Source organism: Falco rusticolus, chromosome 1 (genome assembly GCF_015220075.1).
Source record: "Falco rusticolus isolate bFalRus1 chromosome 1, bFalRus1.pri, whole genome shotgun sequence".
Classification (NCBI taxonomy): Eukaryota; Metazoa; Chordata; class Aves; order Falconiformes; family Falconidae; genus Falco; species Falco rusticolus.
The window spans coordinates 65,160,627-65,175,457 of record NC_051187.1 but is presented as its reverse complement, the minus strand read 5'-3'; the positions used below and the strand labels follow the sequence as shown (position 1 = coordinate 65,175,457).

Here is a 14,831-nt window from a genome sequence, read left to right as displayed (position 1 = left end):
TGTTCTTACATGCATGTTTTCACCTAACACCCCCTGTGACCTCTTCCTTAGAAGTACAGTAGTAAGTGGTCTGCCCCTCTCTCTAAACTTTCCACAAAAATAGAAGCATTACCTTATTGAGGACAGGTTTTGTGGAAAGAACATCATAAATTGTTGGTAGGGAGATGTTCTGAAAGAAAAAAATACATCGATGTTAAGGGACATTAACCCGTTAGTGTAAATGCTGAGAACTGTAACTTTTTTACTGCTCAATAGATAATAAGATAAAGCTTTAAGAATACATGATACCCGTACATCTTGAGATCAGAAGAACATGGGTTGCAAAGACTTGAGCAGACCAGATCTCAGTACAGCATGGGACTCTTGAGCAGCAGCGTCTGCTGCCTGACAGTGTGTGTTTGAATTTCACTGGTGATAAAACAGCCCAGGAAACATTGAAAATCTCTCCCAAAGTATCTCCAGGTCTACCCCGCTGCGTATGCAGCCACAGAACATGCTTGCAGGAAACCCACCCTGATGAAGAGAAAGCCTAAAACTAAAAAACATCTGCGTAAAGAGCCAGCTGGTACTTTATTAACCAGAAGCACTGACAAATTGTCACAAACCAGCCACCTCTGTCATGACATCGGTGCCTGCAAATGCCCTGAATGCTCCTGCCTGTGACAGATCAGTATTGTAACTTGGGAGTTCCAGAACAGCAAGATGGGGTATTCAGAGGATGTTTACCTCTTGCATTGTCTGGTTCAGGCATTTCATTGCAGGAGCTCTACGATTATCCAAGATTAGCGGAGGCTTCCAGCGATCATAGTTTGTTTCTAACACGTACCATGTGCCTTTCTTGATATCAAGGCTGGAAAAGAGGTACACATTTGTGTTTTGCTTCTCTGCATATATAGTAAGTACATATATAGTATATACTATGTACAGCCAGATTTAGTTTTAGGTTTGCTGTGGTATTTTTCAATGATGCTGAAGAATTGCTTGCACAACATTCTAGAATTTAGAACAATTTTAAATTGTACTTGCACAACAAAAGTTACAAGAAACACAAGCCGTAAGTATTGATGGAACCTGTCTTCTTCTGGAAGGCTGAGTCAGGTGTCAGGTCAAGCATACTCACTCCCAGATATCCAGAGTAGCTGTCCTGGAACGAGTTATTACGCATCCTTCTCCAGAATTTTTTCCACCCAGTATAAAGTAAGCTGGAGCCAACAGCCTTGTTTTTGCCAGTTTGTCTTTTGCATCCTGGTAACTGCAGACAAGAAAGCAGTGTTGGACTATTAAACACTATAAATGGTTCCAGTACTGAAGAAAGTGTTTCACAAACCCAGGAGAAGTTTGGGTAGTTACACCTTTCTTCCCCTTTCATGCACGTATGAGGAGATTGTATCACAATGAGGGAACACATTTAAGCAAAGATCCTCCACTCACTTTGTACTTAAAATATAGTGTTGAGAGGTGGTCTTTGCACTTTATCTACATTTAAAATAGGAATAAAATGACATGCTCTGTCATGTTCCATCTAATTCATTTACTGCACTACAGCTTTGTTGCTGTTCACTTCCTGTAATATACTAATATCTGATGGATGTGTTTTGATGCCATTCTGCAATTAGTTCATTGCAGGGGGAAAATCCAAGAAAACAATCTGAGGAAATTTAAGGGATCATGTGTGATGCCTCCCCCCTGCCCCCCCGAGTACCAGCAAATCCAGAACTATTTAATGTCAAGGCTTCGAGGAAGATATCTGTTTCATTACACACTAAGCGTACATCTACAGTATTCATGCCAGTTGAAAGCAAAGCAGATTAAAGCAGCAGACTATGTAGAGGAGGGGGGAATACCTTGTAGCATTCTCTAACACTGTTCTTGTAAGAAAGCCCATCCACATACCATCTCTTCTACCGAGAAACCATTCGAAGATTCCTGCAAAATGTCACTGGTTACAATAATGTGTTTACAAAAAGTTCACCCATGCTATTCTAACTTTCACAGCCTTTAAAATGAAGTGTGCTTTATCCTACTCATCTGGAATCCTTTCACCATTTGCGTGCCTGTTTATTAAGGTAACCGGTATGGTCAAGGTTTGGAAAACTTGTGCAGAAATAATGAAAGAAACGAGCATTACTCACCAACATAACCACCATCAAGACTGAAACGCTCATTCATTGTCAGAGTGAACAAGTCCTGAAAAGCATTAAACAAGTCAACCTTCATCCATCACCAGTCCATTAATACCAGTGATATACAAGAGGCCGCATTGCAATTTATGTGCCAACTGAATTTCTCGTTTGTCACTCTTCCTCTTTGAGTAATAGGCTGCAAGATCAAGCCCATGTGAAGAACATAATTTATCACTGCTTGAGTAAGTAGAAGTGATAATTCATCATTTTCTGACCTGGCACAACAATCCAGCAAACCATGCTTTTATGCTAAGCAAGTCAAGCCTGTCGCCATTTTTCGCTTGGTCCTCGTTTGCATCACTGAATTACCAGTTTTCCTTCCCCTGCTGTATGTAACGTTCTTCTCAGACCTCTGAATACTATTCCAGTTTGAAATAAGATACTGTAAGTCCAAGTGCTGAGTACACCCAGATAAGTGATTGCTGTTCATATGGGCATGCAGCTGTACACAATTCAATCCGTGCTACTTTAAACGCGCAATTCAAACTCAAATACCAGTCGTCTTCAACGAGTGTTTCTTTCAGAGGAAAGCAGAATTTAGCTACACTGGGTCATTTTCAAAATGGACTCTTTCCAATTTATTTGACCAGAAGACAACAATAAATGAATATACAGTGCAGGGATTTACACCAGAAATGCTCTACTATGAAAAGGTCCACCTATAATAGAGGGTAAAGGCAGAGCATGTAGAAAAGGAGTAGTTATGGTAAGCTGGAGACCCTGGTATAGTTCTGTACTGCTGGTTTTTAAGATGTAGATAAACCCCAGATTTCAGGTGCCTATTAAAAAAAAAAAAAATCTTGCCATATAGGACTTGGAAATTTTCCAAGAAAGACTGGAGAAAGAATTAAAATAGCACAAGTATGCCGTTTTACCTCTGGGATCACAGCAGTATCTATTTGCTATCAATAAATTCCAACCACTTGAGCACTTTGTATTCGCTCCTGTTCGTATTCAGAATTCAATATTGTTTTTAAGAATTTTCCAAACATAAATATCTCATTTATGCAATCTCCTTTCACAAGGAAGAGTGCAGCATTGTCTTATTTTACCTTTCTTCAAATAGCTATACTGTGTACCAGAATAATTATGAGGTAATTTATTAAAAAACATCCCAAGACATGATGAAAGCAGAAAAATTTACATCTTAAAGGCAAGTCTGAAGAATTATTAACAAATTGACAAGGCCCCCTCCCCATACTTACTGGTTTGACTCCAGACACCATGCCTATGTATCCTGCAAAATTTGTAGACTTGAATACAGTTTTGTTGTTTCTCTGGAAGTCCAAGTTTACCACTAGAGGCTTCAGTTCCCGAGTTAAAGTCCAGGAATTATTTTTGACATCCCACCTGCAGAAGACAGCACTGCATTTAAAACTTCCCTCTCTCAGTAGCTTTTAGAACTTCCCTTCACAGCACGCAGATTTTCCATATGTGATGCCTGTCCTCTGATCTTACTCACAACAGCCAACACCGCTGCTCAGTAGCTGCTACCTAAGCAGCAGCAGTAAGGGAGAACTAGGAAATCTAAACACATAGGCAGTCAGTGAAAAGAACCAAGTTTTGTTCACACAAAGCTCAGTATTAAACAGCACCACCATTACAGCTGGTTTGTTTTGAGCACACGTAACTTTGTTCTGTTCCTCCCGATAAAGGGAGGCTGCTAAGGGTACTGCCTGTGACACCAAACCGACTGTATCCTCAAAGCATGTGTAGCTTGTTCTGCAGCAGAATGAGCTGGTTCCCTCAAATTCTTACTTTTCAAAGGGAGAAAACAAACCACAAACTACTGAATTTATTCTGCATAAAGGGAAGTCCCAGTTTGGGTTTGTAAAATAAGCCAGAACAGTTTGCAGGCAAGAGGGTGCTAAAGAACACTTAGCAGACCATTACATTCTCTGGAATCAATCCAGGTTCTGGGAACAGCTTTGAAAGTTGCCCTGATTTTCAGGAAGCACGTTCCCAGTATTTCTGAGAAGTGGGAAAAACTCATTACAAGCCAAAGCAAGGGACAGGTGGAGTCACAGTTGAAAACAACTGAATTTTTGATACGCAGGTAATAATTTTAATGAAGATGGATATTTAAATTCCATTTGGGCACTGAGAGTCATCTGGATGAGTGACATTACAAAATATACTGGGATAATAAAAGCAAACACTGAGCTACCTGATCATGAGGTATGAAATGAGAACCAAAAGAGAATCCAGTGCTGGGCAACAAACTACAGAGTTTGTATCCAAATGAGTGATAATGTTAAATCAGTGGAATACAAATCACTGGCCCCTGAGTAGAAATGACGAATGATGGGAAGTGTCAGCAAAGCACAGCACAGAAGCTAGGGGGATAATGTGGAAAAAACCCACAACCTCAAAACCAGGCTCCAATCCAATCCCATTCCACACACTAAAATTGATGCTTCTGTCCCATCACATAAAGAACAAAATATACTGCACCTCAGAGATAAGGTTACATGGAGGTTTTTTGGTTCGAGCTGAGAAAACACTAATTAACACTGAACACAATTGTTTTACAAAGTCATTCCTGACACTCTCAGAGTAGCTTGACATAAAATCTGCAGAACAATCCTGTTGTTCGTTTTAGCCTTTTTTTACAACATACAATGCAGAATTACTTGTCACAGTCTTGACAACATCCAGTTCATCATTTGACTCAAAGGATGAGCATAGAAATTTCAAGTTCAGCTAGCTTTTTATTTGGTTTGGTTTTTTTATTGGTTTTTTTTTTCTTTTTTTTTTAAAAAAAAGGCACAAGTTTAGGTACTTACCCAAGAAAGAGTCCAAAATCCAAGTTTCTGGCATGGTACAGCTTCCCTACATAACAATAAATAAATATAATTTTTTAAATAAAAAGACATAAATTTCAGCTTAGAAAAGCAGGAAATGAGCAAACAGGAAAAGTAGCTGGGAAAGTAAGCTGGGAAAATACCATTGCCTAGTTGGCCTTTTCACAAGCACAGATATACGGTGGGGTTTTTTTGGATCAGAGAAGTGTTTTGCCATAATCAAAATCAAGTAATCTTGTCAACTGCTGTCCATCTCAGCCTCAGGTGCCTCAGTCTTAATGCAACGGTAATACCTTGAGCTTCCTCTTTGAGGTGTCTGTAAGCCTTCTGAGAATCCCTCAGAAACTTCCTAAGCTGGACAGGTGCAGACAAGGGCTGCAGAACTGAGTAAGAGAATCAAACAGTCTCTTTTCTTAAAACAGACTGTCCATTTTGTCCAGCACCATACATATGTGATAGGCAGAAACTAGGTGCAAAACAGATGCACTAGAATCCCTCATGGCACTGAGGAGGTATCAGGTGTCTGGTGTTTCTTTCCCCTAGAAAAACAATTGCCACCTATCAAAAAAACCCAAACAACATCAAAACACCCCCCCCCCAAAAAAAAAACCCCAACAAAACCAAAAGCAAGCCATCTCTGAAAGTATTTTTCCCCTTTTTTAACTGAAGACACCCATGATCTCTTATTCCCTTCTCAAGAAATACCTTTTTATTATTTTTATTATCATTGGTTTTAGTCTTTTCTATTAGACCTTCTTGCCTGCAGTTGAGGACTATGTTTGTGTAATTGAGGTGGACCCTCTCCAAAAAGAAAGTTGTTAATACTGTTCTGGGTTGCATTACCTGTTTTATCCTCCGCCACTATTGATGTACATACAGTAAAGATTTCATAAAAGATGTTAAAAATAACAATTTCCCCTAGAACAAAAAGAAACAAAGTTCAATAATTTAAAACTTTTTCTATGAACAGAAAAAAATAGTTAGAAAAAAGCATACTGCAAAGTTCAGCATTCTTTATTTCTCTTAAGAAATTTTGTTTTAATCTCGTTTGATCTTTGAAATGACCAGTTCAGCAAAATCAAGAGCTTCCTGAAAGGCAAGTGGAAGGATCAGAATCCCTTGGCCGCCTTCTGCCTTTATTGCTTTATGCATGTAATTAATAATGTATTTGTTAAAGTCACAGATGACTACAACTATACTGCAGATTGTTACACGTGCTGATTTTGAACGAGTGTGGATTTCTACTTTTCCACTATGTTAATAAAGTGTTGGAAACTATTACCCAAAGGAATCCCAGATGAATTTGCAATCCCTTGGAGTTCTTCATTGAAAGGATAAGGAAGCGTGGCGGTCAGATGAGCCTGAAAGGAAAAGCTTTTTGTACGTTGTTCATGTAAATATATGTTATTTTGTTACTTAAAGCAAACTTCTCCCCAATAGGTACATCCTTCTCACAACTACTAAATTAAGTATTTAATTCCTGTCCAGTCTGTAGAACTTGAGGATATCTGTAGAGCACTTGGAAGACAAGTACATTCCTAGGGAAAGTAAAAACTATTACTTATCAAAATATGACATGTGAGCAATGGAGATTAGCACAATATCCTAATTATTGTGAGCAGCAACAGCTGGAACAGAGTGAAGCAGGACTCCTATGTTAAGAGCTCAACTGGAACTGAGCTTGGCATCAGTGTTTAAGTGAATCCCTAAATTTCACACATTGCTATGACCACCTGTATGTGCTACCTTTATGTCAACCCCACTCAGGCACATCAGAATAAAAATGAAGAGTGGCCAGCATGACCTAAGGCTGCTGTAAATAAAGATGAGGGAAAGATCTGACCTTATGCAGTCTCTAGTGCTACGCTGTTTTCCCTGTCCTGATTCTACACCAAAGCGTATTTTAAGCAGAATCAAACTATTTTTTTAAGATGACGCCTAGTCAAAGTTGCCCCTGTAATCAGACATTTATTACACTTTTCAAAACTTGATTTCCACCACCCCCCCGCCCTGCATAATTCAGACTAGGCAAGGAGGCAAAATTTCAGAGTAACTCTTGAAAACAGCATTTTTGTACTGGAAGAGGAAGAATTATCACTTGTAAAGGTCTTAATTGCCAAATTTAGTAGCATTCTAATTCTGGTAGTCTGAGCATACAGCAAGAAAATAATTAAGCTGAAAATACTTACTATTTTGTTATCCACTATGTCAACAACTTTGCCGCTGGGGAAGAAGGTATTTGCTATATCTTTAATATTCTGGACCACAGTCTTCAGCTAAAAAGAACAAGGGCTTTTGCTGAATAGAAGATCTTGATAATAATGATTACTAGAATAACAGAACTCCTTCACATACTTTTCAAAAACACATTTGTTGGAAAAATACATATTTAAAGAAAATGCTAAATGTGGTGTTCTTGGTAGAAAAACAACCCCAGCTCCCATTAAAGATCACTCTTCAAGCTTTATTCAAGTAACTTTCTAGATTAGCTCCAGTATATCCCTCTACCAGAGAAAACAAATTACAGGAAAAAGCCATCCTCATCTTCTGCTCCTTCGATCGCATTTTAATATTTTGCACTCTTTATCTTAAAAAATGTGAATTAAAAGCTCTTCACTTAAGCACTGATGTTCTTGAAGACTAATAAAAGTACATGCTTTACATGTGAATGGCCAAAAATAAAGTTCCACTCCATGTGATCTAACTCCAAAATACATGAGAGAGAAAACCCTTCAGAATTTAAGGTGCAACCTGAAGCTTCCAACACCCACTGGCTGAAATGAGACTTTTAAAATAAATACTACGCTGTAAGTAGAACTTGTCTGGCTTTCAGAGTTGAAAGGTCAAAGTCAGCAGGGATACAGCAAAAATCCCTGGCCATTTTTGAGAAATTAAGCATTACTAAATTGAATTTTCAGAAACTGTCAGAAGAGCTGTTCTAAGTAGTTTCAAACATATTCATAGAATCATTAGATTGGCAAAGACCCTTAAGATCATTGAGTCCAACCATAAACCTAACGCTGCCAAGTCCATCGCTAAACCATGTCCCTAAGCGCCACATTTACACATCTCTTAAATACCACCAGGGATGGCGACTTAACCTTTCCAGTTTCCCTGGGCAGCCTGTTCCAATGCTTGATAACCTTTTTAGTGAAAAAAAATTGCCTAACATCCAATCTAAATCTTCCCTTTTGCAACTTGAGGCCATTTCTTCTTGTACTGTCGCTTGCTACTTGGCAGAAGAGACCAACACCCAACTTGCTACAACCCCCTTTTAGGTAGCTGTAGAGAGCGATAAGGTCTCCCAAGTCTCCTCCAGGCTAAACAACATTCTCCAGTTCCCTCAGCCATTCCTCATCAGACTTGTTCTCTAGACCCTTCACCAGCTTTGTTGCCCTCCTTTGGACGTGCTCCAGCACCTCAATGTCCTTGAAGTGAGGGGCCCCAAACCAAACACAGTATTCGAGGTGTGGACTCACCAGTGCTGAGTTCAGGGGGATGATCACACCCCTTGTCCTGCTGGCCACATCATTTCTGATGCAGGCCAGGATGCTGTTGGCCTTCTTGGCCACCTGGACACACTGCTGGCTCATTATTAGGCCAGCTGTCAGCCCACATCCCCAGTTCGTTTTCTGCAAGGTAGTTTTCCAGCTGCTCTATCCCAAACCTGTAGTGTTGCATGGGGTTATTGTGACCCAAGTGCAGGACCTGGCACTGATCCTTGTTGAACCTCATACAATTGGCCTTGGCCCATCGGTCCAGCCTGTCCAGATCCCTTGTAGAGTTTTCCTGCCCTCCAGCAGATCAAAACTCCCATCAACACTCACTTTCATAGGCTTGAGTATTTTTAAAATTATTTCTTCTGTGTAAACACCAGTGCTGCAGCCAGCATCCCTGAAAAGGGCAGGGAGTTCTTCGTTTTGCCCTTGCCATTTCATCATCTCATGCTGTGTTTGAGAGAAGCAGGGATGTGCAGAGGAGAAGGGATGCTGTCTGGGTTTCACTTCAGTTTACTGAGGCTGTCCCTTTGGTGTAGTCCTCCCCCTTTGCTCTGTATTGCTTCATGACTAAGGAACTCTGATAAACAAAAGCCTGCTTTATGCCACACTGCTTTTTATTCCTCTACATCCCAAACATCAGTGCCTCTATCTTTGATGCTGCTAGCTCAAGTGTCGAACAGAAGAAAGTTTTACTCAAGCAATTATCTTAGTCTAGTATCATAATAAAAAAAGTCAACCAGAAATATTACTCCTTTCAGAGAATTTTTAGCACAGGTATGAATTCCTTCCTAAACCTTTTTTTCAAAATAAGAGGCCACATGCTAGTTCTATACCTGCTGAGCTTCAAAGCAAGCTCTGCACTTCATACCTCTGTCTTTTTGTCGTGCATCAAGTTATCCCATCTTTTGCTGGGAGGTAAATCAAGATTTATGACATATGTGGGTACATTCCCTTTGAACCTGAAAAATAAGTACCAGAGTTCAAATTTAAAGAAGGTTTTGAAAAAACATTTGACGAAATAGGTGCTCCCCACCTGAAATTAGTATTTTCTAGATCTGCAACAGGAATAAGTTACAATAAAAAGCTGTTCAGTCTTGCAAATCATTACCTTTCTGTAATTTGTTAGACAAGTTGAATCAGATTACTTACGTTGGTCCTGAAGGAGGGTATGTTTTACTCCTGCACTCTTCTCCATACTGTAAAGACAGTGAAACATTACTATTTAGCTTTTGTTAAAACAATTTGTTATTCTAGCAGACTTAGGTTTGAATTAAACCTTTAGGACTAGTCAGTTAATTCAATTCATGATGATTTGATAATAAAGGAAGAGAAAGTCTTGAGACTTTGGAAAGGGTGCAGAGAAGAATACAAGAGGTAGGGGACAAACAGCAACTTCACCGTGCTGTCTGACAAGACCTTCAGACAACTTGCCTAATGTCATCCAAGGCAAGTACAAGTTTACAATAAATATACTGAGTAAAAATGGGTTTGTATGACTCAATGAAGAGCACTTCAAAAACGTATTCTTTAGTCAGAAACCTTTAATCTCAGTATGGGCCAGTTTGTACCATTCATTCAATTCATCACCTCATTTTATAGTGTCTTTCACAATCATGCTCAGTGTTAAGCTTCGCTGTGTAGCTGGGGCAGAGAAAGCGCAATGAACTTTGGGCAAATTACTCAGCGGGAGGAATGAGCTATACAGCATGACTTTTTATTTAGTGTCGAAAAATGCTGCTGAACTGGTGCTAAATATTATGAGAGTCGCATTTCAGGAATATAACTAGTTACCCTCATTCCTGTAAGCATGGCTAGTTAGAAATGACAGTTTGAGAACTGTATCTAGGTGTACTCAGAGTGAATGCAAGTGTGTTTTCCCATCAATTACAGAAAGCATGCACATACGTACATAAACATACGCGTATACCTGCCACAATTATAATTGCATGTTTTACCCAATGAAACATAAGCAAATGCCTGCTAGCCACACGGGCTTCAAGCCAGCTGAGAGCAAACCAGATCTGGTCCCCAAGCTATATGAGCAGATTAGTAAGCTCATAAAAGCACAGCATGTCCCACTAGGAAAAAGGAAAGGCATACATACTCTTCCAGGAGTCCATACAAAGGCTCCCAAAGCACAAGTGTTTGGGAGACAGAACAGAAACAAAAGTATGTAGGGATCCTGCCACCACTTCCCCCCTCCCCACCCCTGCCCCCAGTTTCCAATATTTATTTGGCTATACTAATTAGATTACTAATGTGTCCTTATAATGCGTTCAGACTCCAGTAAAACCTGAGACAAGCTCTAGCAGCTATGTACCCGAGACAAACAAGCTAACTAATGTCCATGTTCTCTTTGGGCTAATCACATTATCTGTTTTTAACGCATTAATCTAGAAAACACAATGTCTTACACAATGCCATGGACTTCAAACACTGGCATAATTTCTTACAGCTGGAAACAGAAATTTTAAAGTGGGATTTGTTTTCTTTTTGTATTGTTTCCCATAGCTGGGAGAAGGCATGAGATGAATTTTGGTTTCCCTCCACACAAGATGAAGGTATACAACCAGCAGCTATGTGTTTCATAGATTACACTGCAGTGCAGTTATAGCCTTTGCATAGCTGGAACAAAAGGTCAAACACAAGAGGCCATTTAATTTTCAAAATGAGGAAATTTCAAAACAAGGAGGGTACAGGAGGCTATCAGATGACTAATTAGGCAACCAAAGTCAGAGGCTTTGTGCAAAGCCAAGCAAATACTGAACAATACCAATACCATTGTCTTGTATTCAATCCTGCAATACTAAAATAAATCAGAAGTGACATTGTATTTACACCCTACTGCAACGGATGCACAGATTTGGACCTTCCGGAAATACCTGCTGTTAAAATACGCTTCTTGATACACAAAAGCCTGTAACAAAAAATTATATGAAATGGATGAAAGTTCAGTTGATCTGTCAATATCAACTGCTATGTTGATAGTATCAACTATGTGTACACAGAGCAAACAGTGGCAACCATGCAAGCTGATTTCAGAGGATTTTAAGTGATGTTCCAGGTGCTAAATGTTGTGACACTCCTGATGCTCTCTCCTGAGATTTTAATCTTGTATTTGAAGCTATTTTTACCTTCCTAGCCCTTTGTAACCTAAGCTACAAATAAGCTGAGGAAAACAACAATTAAAGGGAGAGTTAAGGGAGAGAGACAGAGAAAACGTTCCCTCCTTACACATCAGTAATTTTTGACTTCTCACCTGCCTATGTATAGCTAAAGAAACCAATAATTCCAAAACAGACTATATATCTTCTAAAACTGCTAGCATTGACTGAGGTATCTGAAGAAAGCCAAGACTTAACAGTGTCTTTAGGTAAACTATCATATGCTGGCACATAAGCAGTAATTTAAAAAGATGTCAAGACAACCAGAAAACTAGATGTGGGGGATTTTTAGTTTCTTTTTTTGTTGTTTGTTTATACAAAGTTCTAACGAGGAACAAAAAAATTGTAAACTTTTGCAATCAGCTAAAGACTAACTGCAAACTTTCTGACAAGGTTAAAAAAAAAAAAAAAAAAAAGACACCTAAAGAATTTTCTTACAGCGACAGAAAAAACACCAGGCACTTCCCATCACTTGACTGAAATAAGCAGCTATGAAGTTACTGCTGTGGTCAGCAAGATCCTCCCCTCTGCAGAGGCTTGATAGTGGAAGAACAACAAATGCTGTCTGAGAGAAGCAGAAGCAGCCTTCCAGCATGAGAGGATGGCCCCGCGTTTCCAACGTGACAACCCAGAGCTGGTCTCCTAGCAAAAGCTAGCAGAAGCTAGCTGCCAACAGGGGGTCATCACTGTAAATTTGCTTTTCAACCATGCATTGAACCCCCTAAAAGGAATACGGGTATTCTTGACTAGTGATTAAATACTCTTTTCTTTTTTTAAATCACCTGTTACAGTAGGTTGCATATTTTGATTATCTGATGTACTGCTGACTTTCACATCTGCATGTAATGATACAAAAATGGGTGCATAGCAGCACAGAATCAAAATAGTAAAAGAAAGAGAACAGAGTGGAGGAGAAAGAGAGCATGGTATAGGGAAAAGACAGAAATCATAAGAAAAAATGGAAGAAGCACAGAAGATTTATGTTATGACCACCTGAATGAGGAAAAAAAAATTAGAGCAGAACACTAACAAAATAGCTAGTGAACTCTCAGGATTAATTGCTACCTGGAGAAAAAAATCAAGTAATAAAAGTTATTATTCACTGCAGTAAAGAAAATTAATGCATGGTTTAACAACTGCTGAGTAAATATTTTAAAACCTAGCCTGATTTCATTCACATGAAATAGGCTGAATGTAGCTTGCCCAGTCTAAAGAATGCCAGCACTTTCTTTATTACCCTCAAAAACAGCTTTGAGGTGGACGATCTCTAGCATCCTTCCTTGGTATTTGGTGTTTCTCAGCTTCATATTTTAAAAAAATATATAAAATGATATCTCTGAGCTATGAAATATGATTCCATAGTGTAAGGATCTAGCATTCAATCTCTTTCAGACACTGTGATCTGTTATACATAGCATCCTTTGGTCCATGGACTCTGTGGTCAAACATATTTTTCTCTCTGCTCTTCTCCCCTTATGGGATGATGCCAACGCAACACTCTGTCGTGCAGCAGCAGCCCCAGTGCCGTTCACCTTTCTGAACACCTCTTGTAGCACTGAAGAAATGGGAACAAAGCCAATTTAAACTGCAGTTTGGACAGAAAGTTCAGTGTGGTTGAGGGGGGCTAACCGAAGGCTAAAAGCACTGACAGTCTGCACCACTGAGACGTAATTCATGGCATTTAGCTTCTATGTACTTTGTTAACGAATAGAACCCAACCAGTTGTACATAGGAAGACAATAATCTTTGCTCATTCTTCAGCAAATGATGCATCATCCCGGCATCTCAAATGAAAGTAAAATATCCAAGCCCGATACCTGGCTACACGGCAGCACAGCCGGCAAGCTGGACACCCAGTGGATATTGTGCAAATGCAAAGATGTACCAAGTGCAATCAAATGCAAAATCAAGCTCTAATGACAGGCTCTGCTGATAGCTGGCACTTTCACCCCACTCCACACCCTGGGAAGCTTTTGTTAAAATTCTGACGGTGTTCTAAAGCTGGAGCTGGCTTATAATATTGGGAAGCTGTTCTTGGGAGGAAAAATGGGATTGGGAGCACAGAAGAGGGCTTAATTCTGTGTAGTCAGGATGCTAAGGGAACATGGATCACCCAGATGTCCACAGTCCTTTAAAGCCTTTCCTGCAGTCCTCCCCTCTCCCCAAACCTATACTATTTTTCCTGAAATCCATATAATTTGCTAGGAAAAGCTTTAGAGCAAACACCAAAAAAATACAAGAAGTAGTATGTTCTCCAAATATTTATAAACATTTTGCAAAAGACTATTTTGAAATACGGAGATGGTTAAAAACCTGTCCTCTTCACAGAGGATGAGGAGATGCAGGACCTGGAGAGCCAGAGGAGTGCCTCGGGCACAGCCAACACACGGGGAAGAAGGAGCAGCTGCTTACCAGCCCAGGAGACGGATGCCAGCCTGTTCCAAACACGCACCCCACACCCACCCACCTCACGATTCCACCAGAAGTTAAATACTTATCAGTTAAAAAATCCAAACCAAGAAAACCCGACAGCCCAGTCCCACCCGCACGGCCCACCCTGGGGGCAGCTCCAGCGCACACACCAACCGGACCCAAACGCGTGTGCGCTTCTGGTGAGCGCTTCCCGACCTCGGCTTCGACGGCCGCTGCGGGCGTGCAGCGTTAGGACAGTCACGTTACAGGTGTAAGCGGGACCGAACGCAGGAACGAACAGGGCCTTGTAGAACACACCCGATTAACACCAGGCTGGTAACCGGTGCCGTGGCCGCGCCGGCTGCCGGAGGAGCCATTTACAAGTGCCTGGGCCCGTGAGGGCAGGGGGACGCCACTTCAATGTCACAGACGTGACCTCCCGGCTCGCCCGGCCTCCTGCACGGGGCAGCGCGGAGCGCCCGGCTCCCCGCACAGCCCCGGCCCGCCGGCCCCTCTGGCAGGGCCGCCCGCACCACACCGCACCCCGCCACCTCCCCCGGAGCGGGCCGAGGCCGATCCGATCCGCGCTGCCCCCTTCCCTCACGCCGCCAGGCTCACCGGGTCCGGTGCCCAGACGAGCTGCGCCGCGACGAGCAGCGCGGCGGGCGGCAGCAGCACGCAGCCCCAGCTCGCCATCCTCCTTCCTGGCTCGGCTCGGCACGGCGCTCCCCGGGGCGGCGGCCCACATGACACCGCCCCGCCTGTCAG

General features: G+C 41.1%; 1 protein-coding gene across 1 annotated transcript in view; it reads right to left on the bottom strand.

Moving 5' to 3' along the window:
- The window catches only part of ASAH1 (N-acylsphingosine amidohydrolase 1), a 16,181-nt gene extending 1,350 nt beyond the window's left edge, over positions 1-14,831 (bottom strand). Inside the window, exons 1-13 of the mRNA XM_037382025.1 lie at positions 14,682-14,831; positions 9,637-9,683; positions 9,356-9,446; positions 7,177-7,263; positions 6,270-6,348; positions 5,831-5,905; positions 4,970-5,015; positions 3,389-3,533; positions 2,133-2,187; positions 1,845-1,926; positions 1,121-1,252; positions 727-850; positions 113-169 (exon numbers count right to left, since the gene is read on the bottom strand). Of these exons, the coding sequence (XP_037237922.1) occupies positions 113-169; positions 727-850; positions 1,121-1,252; positions 1,845-1,926; positions 2,133-2,187; positions 3,389-3,533; positions 4,970-5,015; positions 5,831-5,905; positions 6,270-6,348; positions 7,177-7,263; positions 9,356-9,446; positions 9,637-9,683; positions 14,682-14,759 (1,098 nt within the window). The 5' untranslated portion in view covers positions 14,760-14,831. The remainder of the gene's footprint in view (positions 1-112; positions 170-726; positions 851-1,120; positions 1,253-1,844; positions 1,927-2,132; positions 2,188-3,388; positions 3,534-4,969; positions 5,016-5,830; positions 5,906-6,269; positions 6,349-7,176; positions 7,264-9,355; positions 9,447-9,636; positions 9,684-14,681) is intronic.